The sequence below is a fragment of the Tenrec ecaudatus genome, chromosome 3, assembly GCF_050624435.1.
Source record: "Tenrec ecaudatus isolate mTenEca1 chromosome 3, mTenEca1.hap1, whole genome shotgun sequence".
NCBI lineage: Eukaryota > Metazoa > Chordata > Mammalia > Afrosoricida > Tenrecidae > Tenrec > Tenrec ecaudatus.
Window position 1 is genome coordinate 218156469 of NC_134532.1, and position 21915 is coordinate 218178383.

The 21915-nt window shown below is 61.8% G+C and overlaps 1 protein-coding gene across 1 annotated transcript; it reads left to right on the forward strand.

Moving 5' to 3' along the window:
• The first annotated feature begins 3035 nt into the window (after positions 1–3035).
• On the forward strand, positions 3036–20282 carry FGFR3 (fibroblast growth factor receptor 3). The gene is made up of 17 exons (XM_075544597.1): positions 3036–3209; positions 10160–10429; positions 10650–10703; positions 12266–12435; positions 12515–12638; positions 12726–12916; positions 14664–14808; positions 15198–15385; positions 15641–15789; positions 16032–16153; positions 16261–16371; positions 16802–16992; positions 17322–17444; positions 17530–17600; positions 17993–18130; positions 18292–18397; positions 18505–20282. Exons 1-17 carry the CDS (start codon positions 3101–3103, stop codon positions 18649–18651), a joined length of 2409 nt encoding a protein of 802 aa, XP_075400712.1. The 5' UTR covers positions 3036–3100; the 3' UTR covers positions 18652–20282.
• Positions 20283–21915: the final 1633 nt, after the last annotated feature.

Sequence of the window (21915 nt, forward strand, 5' to 3'; positions counted from 1 at the left end):
GGTTTTGAACTGCCAGCCAACCAGATGGCAGCCCAACTTGTCACCACTATACCTCCCTTTAGTGACTCTATAGGACAGGGTGGAACGTGCCGGCGCCTGTGTGTCTGAGACGTCACTCTCTATGTGAGTAGACAGCCTCTGCTTTCTCCCTCAGTGTAGCTGGCGCTTTTGAACTACCAGTGGGTAATCCGCTACACCAACTGGAGTCCCACCCTCACCTTTAGCACCGAGAAATCTGACCTGAGTGGGACAGAGGGTCTTTGCAGATGAGAGAGACTATCCCAGGCTATTCAATGGACTTGACATCCACTAACCCAAACCAAGGGAGCCCTGGTGGCCCAGTGGCTACGTGTTGGGTTGCCATACACTTGGTCGGCAGTTCAAAACCACCAGCAGCTCTGTGAGAGAAAGGCTGGGCTTTCTATTCCCATAAAGTTAAGTTTTGGAACCCACAAGGGGTTGTTATGAAGTCAGTGTCGACTCAGAAACCAAACAAGTGGCCAGAGTCGAGAGCCACCCATAGTACCCATCTCCAAGTAGAACTGCTCTCCACAGTGTTTCTAAAGGCTGGTTTGGGGAGCTGGGTCACCAAACATCACTGGGCAAACCGGAACCTCCCAACACCCACCTAGTAGTTAAGCGCTTACCTGTTTGTGTGGCTCAGGGGCTCTTCATCCAATGCCAAGTGCCTTCATAAAGGGCACAGAGTGGAGGAGGCCAAGGGAGGAAGGAGGCAAAGATGGGAGGGATAGGGGGCCACAGGTCAAGGCAGCCTGGAGCCACCAGAGGCCAGAGGCAGTGGGGCAGGATCTTCAACAGGGACCGCTCAGGGACACCTTGCTCAACACCTTGCTTGGGATTCCTGGCTTCCAGAATGTGAGAGACTCTGTTTCTATTGCTTCAAGCCATGCTGAGCAAAAATCTAGGACCCTCTGCTAAATCAATTCCAGCGCATGGCGGCCCCAAAGTACAAAATTGGATTGTCTAGGTTTGTAGGAAGGGTTCTAGCTACACAGGGAAAACAACTTAGGGCCCAACCTACTCCCAGATCTGTGACTGGGGGGTGGCAGGGGAGGGAGGGATGAGAGCCCCTGTCTCTCACGCCCATCCAGAAGCAGCAGCTGAGAAGATGCAACGGGTGGTCAGACTCTCAGACAGACAGAATGTGCCGGGTAGAGGGGTGCAAACAGGCACCATCTACCTGGCACAGGCCTCCAGACCCTGTTGCTAAGAGGAAACCACCCTAACAGAAGGATAGCAGAAGGCAACTGGCCGTAAGGGGCAGGGTCCGCCTGGACAGCTGGGGCCAGGGAGGGACTATGGACTTTGCTCTGGGAGGGGGCCTGCAGGCTTCAGAGCCTCCCAGCCCACCAGCCACCCTCCTCCCTGTCCTCCCAGACCCAATCTTGCCCCACCATTTCTTTTCCACAGGTGTTGGGAGGACACATGCAATCCGAACCCCACCTAGGAAGGGGGCCAAGGGGCACAGGCCCCACCATCTCAACCCATAAAGTCACTGATTGATAAGCTAGTTAATAGATTAGGGATGAATACACTACATGGCCTCCTGGGAGGTGGGGGGAGGGATCCTGGGAGAGGACCTGGGAGTTGGGGATGACTAGGGGCTGAGTACTGGCGTGGGTGTTGAGGTAGCTGTCAGCCCAGAGGGTGGTCCTGAGCGGTCCCTGAAGTCTGGGCCCTGGGCTGGAGAGCTAGCGTCTGCTGTCAGCTTTTTCAGAATTCTTACTGCTAATTTTCCAAAGGAACCAGGTGGTGCAGAGGTCCTGGACCTTGGGACCCACTCCCCACTCTGGCTCCCTCCAGCTCCTGGGCTTGCCTGAAAGCGGGGTAAGGAGCCCTCTTTCTTGTGAACTGGGTTTGGGCCCCAAGGCCCTTATCACTTAGCCTGCCAGATGTCCTTGGACTGGCCCTTCTGAGAATCCAAGTTCTCTAAGCAATGGAACCACAGCGGGGCCCGTTCTGGTTCTGCTGCCAGTACCCCACCCACTGGGGTCCGTGCCCTGCCCCGAACTCTCAATTCTCCCCAGCTTGCAAAACTGCTTCCTCCCGCAGGGACAGGCTAGAGGCCCTCGCTGGTTAGCGACAGCCCGTCGGCCTCACCGCGTTGGGGTCTCCATGGGCACTCACACACTGCCCACCCGACACCCCACGGAGAGCGTCTCGAGGCTCCCCTTCTGCCCCCATCCTCCTCCCGCGCCAGCCAGTGTCGTGTCTTATATTCGCAGACCGGGCCCGGGAGTTGCGCTGTGCAAACACAGGCCGGAGCCTCGCCTCGCTGTGCGCCCGCAAGGCCCTTAGCTGCTCAGAGGGGCCGCTCGCGCCCCGCCCCGGCTCCCACGCCCTCGGAGACCGCCCGGCGCCCCCACCCGGCCCCACCCCCTCTAAGCCCCTTCGCGGGCCGGGGCGGGGCGAGAGGTGGCCCCGCCCCTGGACCACCCTGCGGGGCGGGGCGGGTCCCAGTTCCCTAGCGAGCTGGGCCGGGGGGCGGGATCGGGGCGGGGCGCGTGGTATGGCCGGCCCCCACTGGCTGCCGCGCGCCCTGGCGCCCTGGCTTTCAGTGCGCGGCGGCGGCGGCGGCGCGGGCATCGGGCAGCGCGGGCATCGGAGGCCCCTGCTCAGCCGGGCGCGGACCCCAGTGGACCGACGGCCGGAGGAGCGGACTGCGGGCCGGGAGCTGGAGGGGAGCTGCACGCAGCGAGCCGGGCGCCTTCTCGCCAGGTCGGGGCGCCTAGGGGCCGGGCGCGGGGCATGGGTGAGGGTGGGATGTTGGCTTCGGGACGGTCAGTCCTTGCGGCGGTGCCCGGGGCCAGGCCCGGGCTTCCCGCTCCGGAAAGTTCGTCGTCGCCGCCCTGGGAGGGTTGTGTGGCCGCCGGGAGGGCGGCGAGAAGGGAGGGACGGCGGAGGGGCGGCGGTGGCGCCAGGCGGCCCGGGAGCCGGGCAGCGGCGGGCGGAGGGGCGAAGGCCGGTCTGCGAGGTTAACGCGCCCGCTTCTCTCACAGACTCCGGAGCGGGCTGTTTACGCCGCCGGACCGTGGGGACAGCATGCCCGCGTGCATCGCCTGAGAACCCCTGTCCCGCCATGGGCGCTCCGGCCTGCGCCCTAGCGCTCTGCGTGGCCATGGCTGTCGTGTCCGGTGCCACCTCGGAGCCCCCGGGCTGGGAGCGGCGTGTCGTGCGGAGAGCCGCAGGTAAGGGGACCCCTACGGGGACTGGACGGGGAGGACGCCCTCCCAGACCGGCCCCTCGTGGCTGGGGGTGGCGCGGTGGTTGGTGGGGCCGCCCAGAGCTGCCACCCAAGTGCGCGGCCGCCGCGGGGAGTCGGGCCCCTAGCTGGCGTCACAGCCCCTGCCTCCCGCGGTGCCCCCAGGCGCCGTCGGGAGGCAGCCCGAGTGAAGTGGCCAGAAATCACACTACTGCGCCACGGACTCCACCGACGCAACCGAACAACGGTGGCCTCCCGCACCCCAGTCCTTGAAGGGGCCACTTTCGGCCAAGCCGGGACCGGCACCATGGGCAGGCGAATGAGCCGGCCGAGAACCTGCCCAGTGCCCCCCATCCCCTTGGCGGCCTGCGCAACCAGCTGACGCCCACCCTAGGGCCGACGCTCCTCCACCAGGCAGGCTCTCGCGTCCTCTGCCCCAGTGGGGGGCGTAGGGACTGGCTCACAGGGGTGCCGGGTAGGGGGCGTGAGGACTTGTAAGACCCGGGGCCCTGAGTTGGTGGTCCCGTTCCAGTCCCCGCGGAGGACTCGGGGGCAGGGATGGGCTGCGGCGAGAGGTGGCCCGTGACGAGCCCCGCCTGCACACGCGCCGGCCCCCGCTAGGCACTCCCGGTGCCGCCCGCCCTCGCACGCGCAGCCACGCTGGACGGCTGCCGGGGACTGCGCCCCTAGCCCCTGGGACGGCCATCTCCGTGGGCGCGGGCGGAGAGCGCCGCATCGCCGCTTGGCCAGGGCGTCCTGGCCGGTTAGACTGGCGGGCGGCGCGCCGGGAGGCCCTGGACGGTGAGCCCTCGCCCCACCCGGGCCGGGCGCGAACAGCCGCGTCTTTGTACCTCTGCTCGGCCATAGACCGCGCATTGATGGCGGCGCAGCCTCGCAGGGAGGTGTGAGCACTCCGAGTGGCCGCGGGCGCGGCGTGCCAGGGAGGCGGCCAGCCGCGGGCAGGAAGGAGGCAGATGGCGGTCCGCCCCCTCCGCGCACCCCCCGCGCCCCTTTCTCCCGCGGCGGCTGCAGCCTCCTGGAACAATGTCATTTTTTTTTGTGAATGAAAGTGGGCCTGGCGCTTGAATACGCGTGTCTTTCAGCAGCGTGACAGAGGCCGTCCGGAGGTCAGCGCGCGCTTTTAGCCCCAGCTCCGCTGGCCCCTGCTTCCAGGGGCGCCGAATAGGCGGCGGCAGGGGAGCCCCGCATTAGCATTCGCATTCAGATGAAGATATTACTCTCTCCTCCCGGGCGGAGGGGCTGGAGGGGCGGGGTTTCGGTCCTCGCTGCCCCCCCCCCCCTGTGGCAGCCTGCCGCCCTCCACCCCGCACCAGGAAAGGGCAGCCTCTCTGAGGCCCTGGCATCTGGGAAGCGCAAAACCAGGGAGAAGGGGGATGGCAAAAGGGCGGGGGTGTCCTGCAGATGAGGTCCTTGGAGTGGGGATGCTGTTGCCACCCAGCCCCCTCATCCCCTTTCTGCCACTGTCGCTCAGGCTCGGGCATTAGACCTGGTGAAACAGGTAGTGAGTTGATAGGTCAATAAACCGAATCCGGTTCCTTAATGAGATAGGCAGAGCAGTAAAAATACAGAGGCCAGAAACGGGAACCAGGGCCCAGTCAGGGCCCAGTGAGTGCAAGCTGGTAGCCAGTGGGCAGGATGGCCCTGGATATGGGGCTGAGCTCCCAGTGTGGGACCCCAAGCTGCTCCAGCCCCTGTACCCACCCCCAAGTCCCAAATTCCTGGGGCCATCTGCAAGAGCACCCTGGCCGAGGCAGTTTCTCAGGGCGCAGGGCCTTAGGAAGGTGCTCCTTTGCAGGCGCACCCCCCCCCCTTCTGCACAACAGCTGCTGATTGGACTTTGAGCTCCAGGGCCCCTGGGTGGTTCATTAAACGGAGCCCTAAGGAGCCTGGGCCTGTCCCTCTGGTCCCAGGTGGGGCCCATTCTTGGGAGCTGGGGTGGTCTTGAGGAAGTGGGACTAGAGGGGGGGAGTACGGGGATGGATCTGGGGGAGGACTCTGAGATTAGCAAAAGAATGAGTGCTGAGGTTAGACCCCCCCCCCCCCCCCGCTGGTGGGCTTCCCCAGGCTGTGTGACAGAGGTGGGGCACACTCACACTCCCCACTTCTGGATACCCTTCCCCAGCCTCAGTTTCCTCCCCATCCATCCAGAGGCGAGATAATTGCAGGGTGATTTGCAGGATTAGGTTGGATAATCCGGGTAAACCCTCATTAGACCGCCCAGCCTCCCTCCGGATACCCCTCTTCCCCACCCCATTGTTATGAAACTTTGGTGCAAGCCGGTTTGAGCCAGGGGGTCAGGGCTGCCGGCACCTGGGGCCCCTCTTTTCAGACCTCAGCAAGCATGAGTTCAGCTGCCATTCCTAGAGCTCCTTTCTCTGTCACCAGTGGGGGGTGGGGTCCCAGCGCCCGTCATCCCCTTTCCAGTGCGTTTCCACTGGGCTGTCTTGAAACTACTTGGAGAGACAGAGCCTCTGAATCCCATGCTTGGGGTCTGGTGTCACCTTCAAGTTCCTAGCGTCCTGAAGCACACTACAAGGATGGTGGCGTCTCAGGTCCCCGCAGAGGCTTCCTCCAGAGAAAGGTCTGCTACTGACTGTGAACTAACAGCTTTCAGAAAATCCTTGAGGCCTGCAGGTCGAGAGTCAGCCCACTAGAGACTTAGTTCCTGGTTTGAGAGACACCGCCCACCTGAGGGAGGCAGACTGGGGCATTCCAGAGGAAGCTTCCCTGGGCAGGGCCACCCCCTGAGCAGACTGGCCCCTGCCACCGGATACTCTGTTCTCTCCCTCTTACATCTCCTCTTGGCCCCCTGAGTCAGTGAGGGCATAGCCTCTGTGGGGAAACTGAGACAGTAGGTGACAAAAAAAATTGACTGGAGCCTTGGACCCACACAATCTTGGTGTCCACTGGTCCCAACCCCCCGGAAATGCCCGGGGGTGGGGGTGGGGCTAAGACAGGAGCAGGCTGCCCAGCTTCTGCCAGCCCCCTGCCCCTCCTCATATGTGGCACCCTGGCCAGTCTGAATGCCTCCCCTTCGGTGACCCCAAAAGACCCCTGTGGGAGCCACGAAGGGGACTGGCGGCAGGAGCAGGGTGGGGTCTTGGAGCAGGTATTGTGGGAACTCCTCAGATGAAGTCATTCGGTGCCTAGACTCCCGTCTCCCCCCACACCCGGGGTTCCCCTGTGCACCCCCAGAGCTGGCCCAGGTGGGCTATGTGGGAGGACAGACTGCCATGGGCCTCTGGCCCCTAATGGGGCAAAGTGGGTGGGCAGTATCCGGGGTTGGCCTTGACTGAGCAGCGGCCCTTCCATCTCAAGTGGCCAGTGGTTGTCCAGCCAGCGGGTCTGGGGGACCACTCTGTCCCACAGCCTGGGCCTCAGGCCTGCTCTGGACCAGGTTGAAAGCGAATGCCGGTGTAGATGGCTAGGTCGGATACCGCCACCCAGACCTAACTGGAACTGGCTACTGTTGCCCTTGGGCTTGGTTCTGATGCTGAGGCTGCCACCATCAGCCTGGTCTCCACCTTCTGGGGAGCGTCCAGTGGCACCTCGCTCCCCTCTGGACACAGTGGCTAGTACTGGAGGGCTGAATGTAGACCCCTGACCACCAGGCTGTCTGCAGGGCCAGCTCTGAGTGGTGGGTCTCCAGGGAGCAGGAGTGTGGGCCCTTGGGGCTGGCAACTTGTGTGTGGTGGGGAATTGGGCCTGGGCCGTCCTGTGAGGGGAGCCAAGGACCGGTGGCCAGAGAGGGCAGCTGAACCCTGGAATCTAGGCCACGCGTCGGCAGAATGACAAGTACAGGCGCGACTAGGTCTCGGGATGGAGGCCTGCCGGCGAGACCACCCATCTTTGTCCCGGGCCCTGAGCCCAGGCCGCTTGCCTGCGCTGGTCATTGTCTAGTCCTGGCAGAGAGACCCTGGGGGACGGGTGGTGCGTCCCCGGTGTCCAGGCTCTAGTGGCCTCTTGAAACAGGCAGCACTGACTGATGGGAGGAGGGAGCCAGCTAGGGGGGCTCTATGGTCTAGTTGATCCTCGCCCTACCTCCCAAGCTCCCCTCTTGCCGGGTGACCCTGGGCTGCTTTGTCCCCAGGGGGCCTCAGTGTCCGTTATCTGTAAGATCGGTCTCTGGCAGGCCGGAGCCTGCGCACCAGCTACTGCTGAGAAAACCCAGGGTCCTACAGGCATCTGGTCCCTTAGGCATTTGTTTGTTTCTTAGTGTGTGCTTCTGCTGATGGAGTCTGTTTTTCTGTGTGTCAGGTGCTGGTTCAGCCCAACGACGTTCTGCCCACACACCCAACAACCCCACTTAGGGTACTCATATTCCATTTCTCCAGACTCCTTCCTCTTCCCCTGGCCATAAGGAAGTAGACCCCTGCAGGGGGTATAAATTGCTTCCAATTCCTCTACCTATTCCGCAACCTTGTTACGCTTGGAAGCGGAAAAACAGGGGCGGCAACTAACAACAACAACCACACTCCCAATAAGAGGACTGGCTTCCTGGGCTCGTGGGCCCGCAAGCAGTTGGAGGATTCAGGGCGGAGCGCCTCCACCTGCCCTGTGAAAAACACCCTCCACCTCTGGACCCCCAACTAAGCCCCTACTGCCTGCTTTCCCACGAGCTAACAACGGGCCTTCACATTTTTAATGGAATGAAAAAGGAATTCCAAAGAGGAATATATTGTGGCCTGGGAAAATGACAGAACATCTGAAGAATTGGTGTCCATAGCCAGTTGCAGTGGAGCACACGGCCGGGTGAATTTGCTGGACGCCTCTCAGGGTTCCTTTGAGGGGTGGGGGGGGGCCTGCGTGGCAAGAATAGAGTGGCACTTGGCAGCTGACAGGGAAAACTTGACGGAGTCACCTTCTAAATGAGGTGCCTCAGGAGAAAGGCCTGGCTGTCTTCTTCCGAAAGGGTGGGGAGGGAACCCCAATGGAAAGATACACTTAATCTTCCTCCATCCGGAGCCCCACTCCGGTGTCATGGTGTCATGAGCTACTGCATTCCTGCTCCCCTAAAGATGTAAAAATTCTCTTAAGGAGCCCGGGAGAGGCAGGTCTACTCTTTTCCGTAGGGACAACGCGATTTGATGGCGATGGGTTGGGGTTTTTCTGGTTTGGGTTTTGTAACTCAACCAGAGTCAAAGACTTGCAGCCCCGCTGGTGCAGTGGTTCTGTGCTGGCCTGCAATCTGCAAGGTTGGTCGTTTGAAACCAGCAGCAAGACAGGGCTTTCTGCAGCCCCGGAGACTCTCAAAGGTTGTGCTTCCCTGTCCTGTAGGGTTGCTGTGAGTCGCCATCCACTCGATGGCAGTGAGTTTGGAGTTTTTTTTTTTCTGGGGGGGCAGGGATAGAGGGGGCAGAAGACAAATCAGAGACTGGGAGTGAAAAGCAGGACTGACGCTCACCTCCCCCCCACCCCCGTGGGATCCGGAGATCCAGACAGAATGTTCTAATAGGACACGGTCGATGGGTCTTGATAGTGTGAGAGGAAAATGAGGCACAGAGCCTCAAATGCCTGTAAACTCCAGACTCACGGGACCGGTCGGGACTCTTGGGAGACTACCACCCTGAGCCACTCTTTAAATTTAGAGCCAAAAAATCCATCCCCTGAGGCCACCTTTTTATTAAACGCCAGGTCTTCTCAGAAAGAATGTCTGTCTGTCGCCTCCAGTGTTGTGTGTGGGTGGTGGTGGGGTCATTTCCTGATGGTCAGCAACCATGCAGCTCCCTCTCAGTGTCCCTACAGTCCAGAGTAGAGCTCCCCCCTTCCAGGGCGGGGCGGATTCTGGGAGCTGGATGTCTTCGCCTGGTGGTCGGCCACCTCTCTTGCTCTGGAAATGGCTGACGGCTTCAAACTGCCTTGCTTGTCATTGGATTTGGGGAAGGAGCGCTTTAACCATGGTGCCACCAGGGCTCCCCCCAACAAGCCAAGACCTTGGAGTTGATTCTGACTCGGTGCGGGTCGGTCTGTGTCCGGGGTTTTCCAAGGCCTCATCAATCGGAGCAGCCTGCCACGTGGCCACCGCTGCATTTGAACTGCCCAGCTGGTGGTGAGCAGTCGGAGCAGCCGGTTAGCAGGGTGACTTGCCACCGTTCACCTGGCAGCCGGGGGACATCGAAAAAGAGGAAGGCCCGTGAGACAGGCTGCTGCTGCAGCCGTCGACTGAAGCATCGCAAGAGGGACCGGGCGGCGTTTCATTCTGTTGTGAACCAGTTGCTATGGTTTAGAGCCGACTCGATGGCATAGAACCACCACCACCTGGCAGCGCTAGCTTGGCACCTTGAAAGGGTCCAGAGTCGCTTTGAAATAGGACGTGCGTGGGAGAGGTGAATGGACAACGGGCACAGAAAGGATGGGGACGGCCGGTTGGTCACCAGGTGTGTAGCGTGGAGCCAGTGTCCCTGAGCTGGGGGGCGGAGTAGAAATTGGCAAATGAGACCTGTGACGTAAACCAACCAGAGTCTATAGAGGGACAGCCAGCTGTGTTCGGACGTACAGGCAGTGGTCACCAGGAGTCAGAACTGACCCCGGGGCACCCTCGGTGTGACAAGTCCTGGTGATGGTGCGGTGATGCGTTGAGCAGCTAACTGAGGTCAGCTGTGTCCTTGGAGAGATGTGCTTTCTGCTCCCATACAGAGTCAAGTCTTGAGAACCCACAGGGGCAGTTCTGCCCTGGAGGGGCACTAGGAGTTGGCATGGACGCGATGTCAGCGAGTTTTGTCTCTGGTTTTCTGTGTGACAGCAGAAGTGTAGAGGTGTCACGGATGGGGCCCGTGGGAAGTGCTGGCCACTCAGGAAGGGGGCAGTGTCCCCACTCTTGCCTCCTGCCCCCACACCCCTTTGCAGCAGGTAAAGGCAGGTGCCCTTGGGGGGGTCTCCTGTAGCCTTATTTCACTGCCTTCATCTCCCCGGCAGAGGTCTCAGGGCCCGAGCCTGGCCCCCAGGAGCAGCTGGTCTTCGGCAGTGGGGACATCATGGAGCTGAGCTGCCACCCGCCTGCAGGCAGTGCCCCCGGGCCGACCATCTGGGTGAAGGACGGCTCAGGCCTGGTACCCTCGGCCCGGGTCCTGGTGGGACCACAGCAGCTGCATGTGCTCAACGTCTCCCAGGAGGACTCCGGCGCCTACAGCTGCCAGCAGCGATTCCGGCAGCGCGTGCTGTGCCGCTTCAGCGTGCGGGTGACAGGTCAGTGCCCGCCCGCCAGGTGGGGGAACTTGGGCTGGCTGAGCCTGAGCATCTTGACAGGTGGCCGACATTGAAGAAGGGCCTCCAGGAGGGGCTGCGTGAATGAGGGGACTCTTGAGGGGAGCCAGGGAGTGAGACACGACCTTTGGCCTGGAAGCTTTGAAGTGGGAGGGAGGACGGTGGCACTGGCCACATGCCCCTCCCCCCCTTTCCTTGGCAGATGCACCGTCCTCGGGAGATGATGAAGATGGTGAGGACGAGGCTGAGGACACAGGTGAGACCTGGGTCCAGGCCTTCAAGGGCAGGGGTAAGGCTGACTGACTGAGCAGGGCCTGGGGACCACCCTGTACCTCACTGGATAACCCCACCTTCCCTGGATATCCTTATCTGGGCCCTGAGAGGGGCCAGGCCTGGGAGGGAAGGTGGCCCATACTGACGACGGGGGAGGGGAGCAGGGTCTGAAGGCCGGTGGGACTGGGTAGGGGGGGGGCTGATGTCAAGTTCTCCTGAGGCCCTTTTGGTCATTGAGGGTGAGTGACTGCGGGGTGGGGCAACTGAAGCTATTGTCACGGTCCAGGCCCTGAGGTCAAGGTCGCCTGATGGGGGTGCTGTGCAAGTGGCAGTGGGGTGAGGGGTGGAGGTGACACAGGCAGGTGGGGTATCTGGTCTGGAGGAGCCTGGTTCCAGATGCTGGTGTGCAGATAAGGGCCTCACAGGTGGACACATCCCTGGGGAAGGGCCCCTGTTAAAAGGCTGCCTGTGTCCAGGCCTCACTGCTGCACCCAAGAGAGGATCAGGATGGGAGAGCTGGGTGGGGAGAAAGAATTCCATGGCACCTGGAGCAGGAGCATTTGGAGCCCTAAGTGAAAGGCTTCCCCCCGCCCCCGGGGCAAAGTCAGGAGCTGCTGGGTCCCTTATTTCCCTCTTCTCTCTGGCCGCCAGGGAGCCCAAAGCCTGGTTTCTGGCTGCCCATCCCAGATGGAGCCACCTGGGTAGGGAGCTCAGTGTGAGAAAGTGCCCCTTCTCGGCTTCTGTCAATGACACCCCCAGCCTGCTGGACTCTCTATCCCCCTCCCATCATGGGTCACAACAGGAGGGTCCTCCCTGCTGCCTCGTGGAAAGGGGGAGGACCATAGAAGGGGGGAGGGCCGGGCAGTCTGGCTCCTTGCCCTGCAGGCCAGCCCTCCTCAACACGTGTCCCAGCAGGAAGGCAGCTCCCACCCAGCCCAGAGGAAGGAGAAAAACCAGTTAGGCCATAGGGTGGATGTGGAGGGGGGGCAGTGGCCCTGGACGCCAGCACAGTGGGGCGGGTCCTTAGCAAGGCCTGCCCCCGGGGGCCTCTGAGCCCTGTGCGTTGCAGGAGGGGTCTTGGCAGCAGACCTAAGGGCCATGGCTATTGTTGGTTGCCCCAGTGGGTGGCTGTGGCTTGTCTCGCCTCCTAGTGAACTGTCCCAGGGCCTGCCTGGTTCGTGCTCCCAGCCTGGGCACCATGACCGGTTGGCCTGGCCTCCCTTTTGTCAGCGGTGTCCTGAGGCCATGCCATATGTGGGTGGCTGAGCTGAGGTGACTGTCTTCCCTCTGTGAGGCACGCTGAAGACTCAGGTCAGGATGGGGTACCCTGAAACCCTCCCCTAGAGGAGACAGGACAGGAGGAGACCCACTGGCTAGCCCCTAGGTGCTGGCACAGGGAGGGGTTTGAGCATGGTGCCAAGTCTCTCCAGGAACCTCCATCAGCCCCGGCAGCCTCCACTCACGCTGGAAGAGAGACTGAGGCTTGGGGGTGGGAAGCCTTAGGAGGAGGGTGAGCGGCTTCATGCGCTTGCCCTTGGCCTGCAGGAGCCCCGTACTGGACAAGGCCAGAGCGCATGGACAAGAAGCTCCTGGCGGTGCCTGCTGCCAACACCGTGCGCTTCCGCTGCCCGGCTGCCGGCAACCCCACACCTTCCATCTCGTGGCTCAAGAACGGCAAGGAGTTTCGTGGGGAGCACCGCATCGGAGGCATCAAGGTGGGCCTGCTGGTGCGCAGACAGGATGGGCAGGCTGCGCTGAGGGACAATGCTGGGCTCACTCTGCGCTGCCCCACAGCTGCGGCACCAGCAGTGGAGCCTGGTCATGGAGAGCGTAGTGCCCTCGGACCGAGGCAACTATACCTGCGTTGTGGAAAACAAGTTCGGCAGCATCCAGCAGACGTACACGCTGGATGTGCTAGGTGAGGCCCCCGCGGGGGACGGGGGGCGGGATGGGTGGGGAGGTGGGGCCCCGCCCGGCAGCCTCTGAGCCCGATCTACCCCCGCAGAGCGCTCCCCGCACCGGCCCATCCTGCAGGCGGGGCTGCCGGCCAACCAGACGGCCGTGCTGGGCAGCGATGTGGAGTTCCACTGCAAGGTGTACAGTGATGCGCAGCCCCACATCCAGTGGCTAAAGCACGTGGAGGTCAACGGCAGCAAAGTGGGCCCCGACGGCACCCCCTACGTCACTGTGCTCAAGGTGGGGACCCAGTAGGCAGGGGGGGCAGGGGGAGACAAGACTGCAAACAACGATGATGTGTTCACAGTCGCTTCCAGGACTCTGCCTGGGAGAAGCAGCCACCCCCCACAGGGGGCGTTCAGAGGCTGCAATCCACACCCCCCCTCGGGGGCTAGGCTCCACTCTCAAGCACCGTGGCTTTGCTGGCTGAAATGGCAGAGACTGTGGCAGAGACCCTCAGCGTGTCCTGGCGGTGGGGGGCGGGCAGAGGGGGGAGATGTTGGGTGAAGGGGACGGACGACGTGGCCACTCCCAGTGCTGGCCCCAGTGGAGTGTGCATGGCATGGACTCCCACCCTGCCCGTCTCCCTGTCTTCAGCTTTGTTCCCACGGCCGGCCGCTCTGGGTGGGGGCCGCGGAGGGAGGGATGGATGGATTGCGACACTCCTGAATCCAAAGAGAGAAACATCTGTTGGAAACAAAAGGGGTGGCTGGGGGCGGGGGTGGTTTCCGGAGGCTGAGAGGGGAGGCCGGCAGTACTGGGGGAGGACCTCGTGTGCTGACACACGTGCTCCGGCTGGGCGGTTTTGCGGTGGGCCTCGATGAGACCCTGGGGGTGGCATAGTTGGACCAGCTACCCTGACACAAGCAGATGACCACGTGATGGGCACTGATGCAGGAGGGTCACTCCTGTGATACCACAAGTCCCCTGCCGGTCTTCTCCTGCCTTGGCCATAGCTGGCACCCACAGCCGGTCCTCAGGGGTGGGGTCTTGGGTAGTGGCCGCCTGCCTGGGCCAGGAGAGCTGGGCACTCTCAGTGCACTCACACCTGGCGGGCCGCAGGGCACAACTGAGCCGGGTCTCTTGTCCCTGCAGTCCTGGATCAGTGAGAGTTCGGAGGCTGACGTGCGCCTCCGCCTGGCCAATGTGTCGGAGCGGGACGGGGGCGAGTACCTCTGTCGAGCCACCAATTTCATAGGCGTGGCTGAGAAGGCCTTTTGGCTGCGTGTTCACGGGCCCCCAGCAGGTAACGAGTCTGTCCCACGCCTGCCTGGCACGCGGAGTTCCGGCTCCAAGGCCCTGGCCACGCGCCTGCCTGCCTGCACGCCTGCCTGCCCACCCGCATGCCTGCTCTGGTCCTGCTCACCCCTCCGCCTCAGCGCCGAATCTGCACTTCCAGCGTGCCCAAGCCCCTTCAAGCCATTGCAGCCTGTGCTGAACCTACCCACCCCATGCTCCCCTTCCCCCCAGGAAACTCCTGGTGCCAGCAGGGGCCGAGCCTGAGCAGTCTATTAGCATGACCTGCCTGTCTCGGTCTCTCTCTCTCTCTCTGTCTCTCTCTCTCTCTCTTCCCCTCTCCCCCTCTCCCCCTCCACTTCTCTCCCTCTCTCTATCCGCCCACTGGCTCTGCTGCCTGCTCACCCTCCACTGTATATGTCTGTCCTTCTGTCTGACTGCCTACCTGCATTGTCCTGCTCTGCCCAGTCACCGAGCCAGCCCCTAACTGCATGTCTCTCATGCACGAGCGCACTGCTGGGCGTGCGCCTGCCGCTCACTTGGGACACAGGACTCGTCGGTGGAGGGGCCTTTGGCTTCGGGGCTCGCGCTGCGGCCCAGAGGAGGCAGTGGCGGCTGAAGTTGTGGTGGTGGCGGCGGTGGCGGCGCCGGCGTTTCTCTTGCAGCCCGGTGGACCAAGGCGGGGCCTGGCCCCGTCCAGGAGAGCCCGTGGGACATGGCGCTCGCCCATCCCGCTCTCTTGTCTTTGTAGACGGCGGGCGCCAACACCACGGACAGGGAGCTCGAGGTGCTCTCCCTGCGCAATGTCACCTTCGAGGACGCGGGGGAATACACGTGTCTGGCGGGCAATTCTATCGGGTTCTCTCATCACTCTGCGTGGCTGGTGGTGCTGCCAGGTATCTGCTCCTGGGTGCTGCTGGCTCGCTGCTGCTTCTGGCTTCTTGGGCGTGGGGTGCTGCCTGGGGCATGCCACAGCCGCCAGGCAAAGGCAGGGGGACCCCAGTGGCGACTGGCCGCCCCACCTGACCGTATCCCAGCCAGGTCCCCGTAGCTCTGTCTGGCGGCTTTGGCCTTTCCAGGCTACCTGGGTGGCATTAAGAGCTTTACTGTCCGCTGGGTTCCTTTTCCTGTGGTTCTGCTGCCTCTAGCTCCCTGCTCACAGGCATTTGCCACCATCAGAACTCCTGCCTCTGCCCGCTCCCCTGCCTGTCCCCACAAGGCGCCCAGGCGAGCCTCCCGCTCGGGCGGCTGCACCAAGGGCCCCAACACCCATGTGTCTCTGCAGCTGAGGAGGAGCTGGTGGAGGCGGACGAGGCGGGCAGCGTGTACGTAGGCGTCCTCAGCTACGGGATAGGCCTCTTCTTCATCCTGGTGGTGGTGGCTGTGACGGTCTGCCGGCTGCACAGCCCGACCAAGAAGGGCCTGGGCTCCCCCGCCGTGCACAAGGTCTCCCGCTTCCCGCTCAAGCGACAGGTAACAGAAAGTAGATACCAGGTTCTGAGCCAAGCCCCCATAATGTCCCCCCACCAGCGAGATGCCTGGAGCCGGGATGGCTGTTCACCCTGGACCTCTGGCCTCGAGGCTCCCCACCTTGGGTGGGGTGGCTTTTAAAAAGAGTTCACGCCCCCTGAGGTCCAGCCATGCTCCTTCCCAGCCCAGTGCCCTGCCCAACCCACTCTCACCTGTTCTGCACCCTCTGAGGCGCCAACCTGCCTCTGCCCCCCCAAGCAGGTGTCCTTGGAGTCAAACTCATCCATGAACTCCAACACGCCGCTAGTACGCATAGCCCGGCTGTCCTCCGGGGAGGGTCCTGCACTCGCCAACGTCTCAGAACTTGAGCTGCCTGCCGACCCCAAGTGGGAGCTGTCTCGGGCCCGGTCAGTGAAGGACAGACAGGATGAGAAGGGTGTGCCAGGGCCACCAGGCTTTGGAGCAGGCCTGGCATTGGGGGGGGGTCACCAGTAGGTACGAGTCGGGTGTGGAAGATGGAGGTGCAGGGATGGGGCCATCGGCAGGGCTGTGCGGGGGTTCTAGGAAGGGCTAGGGACCGAGGGGGGAGCACAGGTACAGGGTGAGTTTGAGTGGTTGGAGGGCTCACCCACTGCCCAATTCGTCGCAGGCTGACCCTGGGCAAGCCCCTGGGCGAGGGCTGCTTCGGCCAGGTGGTCATGGCGGAGGCCATTGGCATTGACAAGGAGCGGACCGCCAAGCCTGTCACTGTGGCTGTGAAGATGCTGAAAGGTGGGGCAGTCAGAGGAGGGCGGGGGTTACCCATGTCTTTGCGGGCTGGATGGGCACTGATGCCCCTCCTTCCGCGTTCCTCCCCCCCCCCACCCCCCCCCGCGCAGATGATGCTACAGACAAGGATCTGTCAGACCTGGTGTCCGAGATGGAGATGATGAAGATGATTGGCAAACACAAGAACATCATCAACCTGCTGGGAGCCTGCACACAGGGTGGTGAGTGCAGGTGCCTAGGGTGGTGGGCGGGCCCAAGGGGCCATGGACGGGGTATGCAGGGGTGGTAGGCAGGGCCTAGGTGTGGTAGGTGTGGTCACTGGGGCAATATGCAGGGTGGTAGGCAGAATAGGCTTGGTGGGTGGGGCTAGAGGTTCCATGGTGAGTGAGGTGTGGGTGGGGTTGAGGCAGTGGGTGGGGTTAGATGTTCTGTGGGCCTGCCTGTGAGCAAGGTGTGGTGGGTGGGGCCATGGTTTGTGGGCCTAGGCACAGGGGAGGCTGAAAGTGCAGTGGGTATGAGCTGGGAGGGAGGGGGCTGAGGGGGAAGGTGGTGAGGAAGACGTGGCAGAGAGGTATTGCCTGTACCCTGTGGGTTTGTGTGTCCCCTGCACTGCTTTTCTGTGTCCCTGTGTCTAACTCGTGGCCCTTGCAGGGCCCCTGTATGTGCTGGTGGAGTACGCAGCCAAGGGCAACCTGCGTGAATACCTGCGTGCACGCAGGCCCCCGGGCATGGACTACTCATTCGATACCTGCAAGCTGCCGGAGGAGCAGCTCACCTTCAAGGACTTGGTGTCTTGTGCCTACCAGGTGGCTCGGGGCATGGAGTATCTGGCCTCCCAGAAGGTGAGCAGGTGGCGCCAAAGTGGTGAAGGAAGTCCGAGCAGGTTGGGGTAGGGCTGGCCTGGGCTAGGACTATCTGGGGTGCCTTGGATTGTGGCCTGTGGGGGACTGGACTGGGGTATGGGCCTTGGTGGGCAGGGCTGGGACTGCTGAAGTCATAGGCGGGGCAGAGGGGCCGGGGGCGCACTAGTCTGAGGCTGTCAGGATTTGCTGGGACTGCTGGGGTCCTGGAATATGAGCCATGGTGGGGCTGGACAGGGACTGCTGGGGTCCTGCAGGGGGCCCCTGGGCCAGGCTGACAGGTCAGCCTGAGCTCCTGTTCCTGCCCCTAGTGCATACACAGGGACCTGGCTGCCCGGAATGTGCTGGTGACAGAGGACAACGTGATGAAGATTGCAGACTTCGGACTTGCCCGGGATGTGCACAACCTGGACTACTACAAGAAGACCACCAACGTGAGTCCAGCCCGGGGCAGCAGGCGGCCAAGACCCTGGGCCGGGCGGCCACCTGGCAACCTGACAAAAGCTCTTCTACCTCCAGGGCCGGCTGCCGGTGAAGTGGATGGCGCCCGAGGCCCTGTTTGACCGCGTCTACACCCATCAGAGTGACGTGTAGGTGTCTCCGCCGGCCTGATGGGGAAGGGGGACTGTGTATGCACACAGTGGCAGGACGGGGGTGGGTAGGGACTGGGGACCAAGACCATCCCACAAAACCAAACTCCCCACTATCTAGTTAGTGCCAACTCACAGCAAGCCTGTAGGGCCGGGTAGAACAGACCGTGAAGGACTAACACTGTGCATCCTGTCTGGTGCCTCGGGTGGCCGGTTCGAACCGCAGACCATAATGGTGTAAACCAGGGCTCCTCAGGGAGCTAGGCAGAACCCAGCTATTCCACCAGCCCCCATCAGTCCTGGCCTGGCCCTATCTAGCCTCCTGGCTCTGCCCCATGGTGGGGCTACCCCAGGCCGGCCTCACTTGACAGGCCACACCTGGGCTTTTACAGGTGGTCCTTTGGCGTCCTGCTGTGGGAGATCTTCACGCTTGGGGGCTCACCGTACCCTGGCATCCCCGTGGAGGAACTCTTCAAGCTGCTGAAGGAGGGGCATCGCATGGACAAACCGGCCAACTGCACGCATGACCTGTGAGTCCACCTGCCCACGTGTGGCATGCGCGCGGTGCTCCTTGGCATCCGGGCTGGGTAGACCAGGGCTGAGTGGCACCTTGGCAGCTCCAGAGCGCGAGGGGGTGGCGGGGTGCCGGTGAGGCTGAGCCTGCGGCATGGCTGAGCGTAAGTCTCCACAGGTACATGATCATGCGGGAGTGCTGGCACGCCGTGCCCTCTCAGAGGCCCACCTTCAAGCAGCTGGTGGAAGACCTAGATCGTGTGCTCACAGTGACGTCCACCGATGTGAGTGCCCTGGAGACAGGCTGGGGGGGGGGGGCGCAGGGAGGGGGTGTGGGAGGGGGACGCAGGGAGGGGGCGTGGGAGGTCGTGCTGACTGTCTCTACCCGCAGGAGTACCTGGACCTGTCAGTACCCTTCGAGCAATACTCGCCCGGCGGCCAGGACACGCCCAGCTCTGGCTCCTCCGGCGATGACTCTGTGTTTGCCCACGACCTGCTGCTGCCTGCGGCCCCCAGCAGTGGGGTCCCGAGGACTTGAAGTGCCACCTGGCTAAGTCCCCTCCAATGTGAGATCCAGTGTCGTCCCCCGCCCCTTAGCTGCTGCTGCTGTGTGCGGCCGATTACTGGGGGATCCACTGGCCCAGGCTTGGACCCCAGTGCACATGGACGGTGGACAGACAGAACCTTTGTGTGTGTGCATGTGTGTGTGAGTGTGTGTGAGAGTCTTGCAACCCTGGGTGCTGGGGTTCTCTTGAGGTCCCCAAGCTGTACAAAACCTTCCTCCTCAGTGCCATCTGTGCCTGTAGCACCCAGGAGCCTTCGTCTGGAGGGACTGAGTATAGAATGTATGGGGTTCCCTGGAGTCCTTGGGGTGGTCCTCGTCCTCACTGCCACCCCACAGGGGGCAGATAACCATAGGTCAGGCCAGACTTTGGGAGGGTATCCAGAGTGGACCTGCCCCACCCCCTGCTGGGTGGCCCCTTAAGTCTAGGTGAGCAGAGTGTGTCAGCAGGTAGCCCCCAACTTCCAGGCCTCCCCACCTCTCCCACCCTGTCCTACCGGAGACTGAAATTACGGGTACCCGAAGGCAGGCGAGCCTTTATTTCTATCCGAAAGGTTTATTCCAGAAACGTGTGTACATTTATATAAATAGTGCGTGTATATGAGATATATACATACAAATATATATAAGAATAATTATATGGAAGGAGGCCGGTACAACCAAGGCCCAGGACCCTGGGGGATGCAGGAGTTGGGGGGCAGCCCCGTCGGGGATGCAGACAAAGAAGTGGGTGATGTGATGCAACAGTTTTGTTTTAAAAATTGTACCTGGACTGTATATTTGTAAAGTTATTTATCAACCCAAACCCCTCACCCATGCCGCGTCCGTAGTGTTTTAGCAAGCCAAATGACAGAGTTTTAAGGTTTAACTTATTAACAGCTGGGAGCATATATGCCACATTTTACAGGGATTGGGGGGAATGGGCACGCGGCAGCGGTAATCACAGGGTCATCCCCCCCACCCCCAGCAGCCAGCTTGTTCCCCAAGGCGCCTGCCTGACCCTGAATGGTGTCGGGTGAAGTGATTGGGGGCTGGGGTGGGGAGAGGGTCTCTCCTTTCCTCGGGCCTTCCCTTGTAAGGGGACCCAGTTTCTGCGGGGATTTTTCTTTAGATGTGTTTTTGGATTTCAAGAGGAGTCGGGAGTTTCCCAGAGACACCCCCCTCCTCCCTTCCCTGGCTGCCTGCTCTGGGTTTGGTCAGTCTCTGGTGAGGGGGCTCACCTTGCGTGCAGGTACCGATATTATTAGATGTTACAAGTTTATATATATAATTTATTGAGTTTTTACTGTAGACTTAACATTTCTTATGCAACGCTGCAGACGGTCACAGCCTGGCCTACTTTCCCCTCCTGCACGTGGGGAAGAAATCCACGAACTTGTGTTTGGTTTTACTTTTCTGTACTGTTAAGGGGTGCTGCCCTGTCCAGGTGGCTGCCCCCGCCCCCTGCTTGTGGGTGGGCTGCACAGGGCAGGTGGCTGGGCGTTGGAGTGGAAGGTAGGGGTCCCAGCTCTCTGGGGGACCCCAGCGGTGTCATGGCCAAAGGTGTCTGCCAGAGTAAACCACAGAGACAGATTTCTGGTGGATCTGACAGGCGTGCGCCCCAGAAAATAAAGAGATGGCTGGTTTGAAGCCCTGCTCTGAACTTTTTTGCATGTTTTTCTGTGAATCTGGGTTGGGTCGGTGATTTGCTCTCCTGGGAGCAGGGAGGATTCTGGGAGTGACAAGAACAATGGCTGCTGGGGTCTCAAAAGAAAGGTTGCTTCTTTGGGGGTGGGGGGCGCCTGTGAGTGTTGCAAAGGTAATCAACTAGGTCAGGACCGCCAAGTTCCGCCCCCACCCCACCCACCTTGACATTGGGGAAGATGTGCCCTGGGGAGAAGCCCGCTGGAGGGTGGGCCAATTTGGGGAGGCCCAGGGACTGGCAGGGCAGACCACAGAAGTCACCGGTAGTCTCATTTCCGTGTATTTGGGACCCTGGAGGGGCCAACTAGACAGGATCTTGGTCTGGTAGCAGTCTGGAGATGCATTCCTGGAAGAGCTGTGTGAGCAGCGCCCCCTGGTGGACACTGGGTATCAAGACATGGGGAATGGACCTCCAGCAGCAAGCACGGAAGCCCCCTCTGTGCTCCCCAGTCCCCCGATTCTCACGTGAGGGGTGGAAGATTTCTTAGTATACTTTGGTGTTGGGGTTCAGGCCAACAGGTGTTGGGAAGCCCAGCTTTGGGGGGGGAGTGGGTCACCCAGACACCCCTTGCAGGATCTGAGGCTGGCCCCCACTCCGCTTCTGACCTGGGGAGTGGCTGGTTTCTGGAGGTCAGCCCAGCCCTCCCTGCCCCCGCTTGCTGTTGGGTACTGGCTGTGGGCTAGTTTGGGTGCTGAGGTAAGCCCCGGGTGTCCCCCACTTCAGTTCACACCAGAGGGAGCCGGAAGATGAACCAGGATGGTGGGGGGTGGGCACTGTCTGGCCCCACTGGTGAGTAAGTACTGGAAGTATTGGAGGTGGGCATCAACTGGCCATGCCCAGAGCGGGTAGCCCTGCCCACCTCTGCTGCCTCCATGCCCCTCCAATTCCCAGACAAAGCAGTGGAGGCCAGGCAGTGGGAAATTTTTTGTTCTAGGTGAGGGTGGGTTTGGGGTCTGCACTCCACACAAGATCCTGGGAGGTGCCCAACCCAGCACACACAAAAGCACCACCTGCTCAGGGACCAGCCCCAGGCCCCTAGCACCGCTGCCTCTACCGCTGACCTGGGGACCCCGGGTGGTGCTTCTCCCATGGGAGGCGCTGCACAGAAGCAGTGGGCACCCGCCCCTTACCTGCAGCTCCCGACGCCCAGCTCCCTTCAGGTCCTGGGTCCTCATCTGTCCCTTTGTCTGGTGTGGTCTGGCATGCAGAGGGGCTTGGGGTGCCCTTGCCTTCCCTGCCTGGCTTTGTGGGGGGGGTGCCTCTCGTCTCGAGCTTCGTCCTTCCCCATTCCTTGGCCTTGGTGGCCGCCTTTGGAATTAGTTCCCGTTCCCTAGAAGACATTCTGGACCTCCAGAAAGCCCCTATTGGTTCCCCCGCCCCTCTGGCCCCAGGTGGGCCCCTCCTACCTCCATGCCTGGGTTGTGTGTGTGTGTGGTGTGTTGGGGGATGGGTAGACACTTTGGAAAAGTTCTCAGTGAGCATCTCTGAGGAAGGCGGGCAAGTGCCCCACAAAACACAATCGCTAGCCAGCTGCCCCAGCTCTGCCTCCCTGGGTC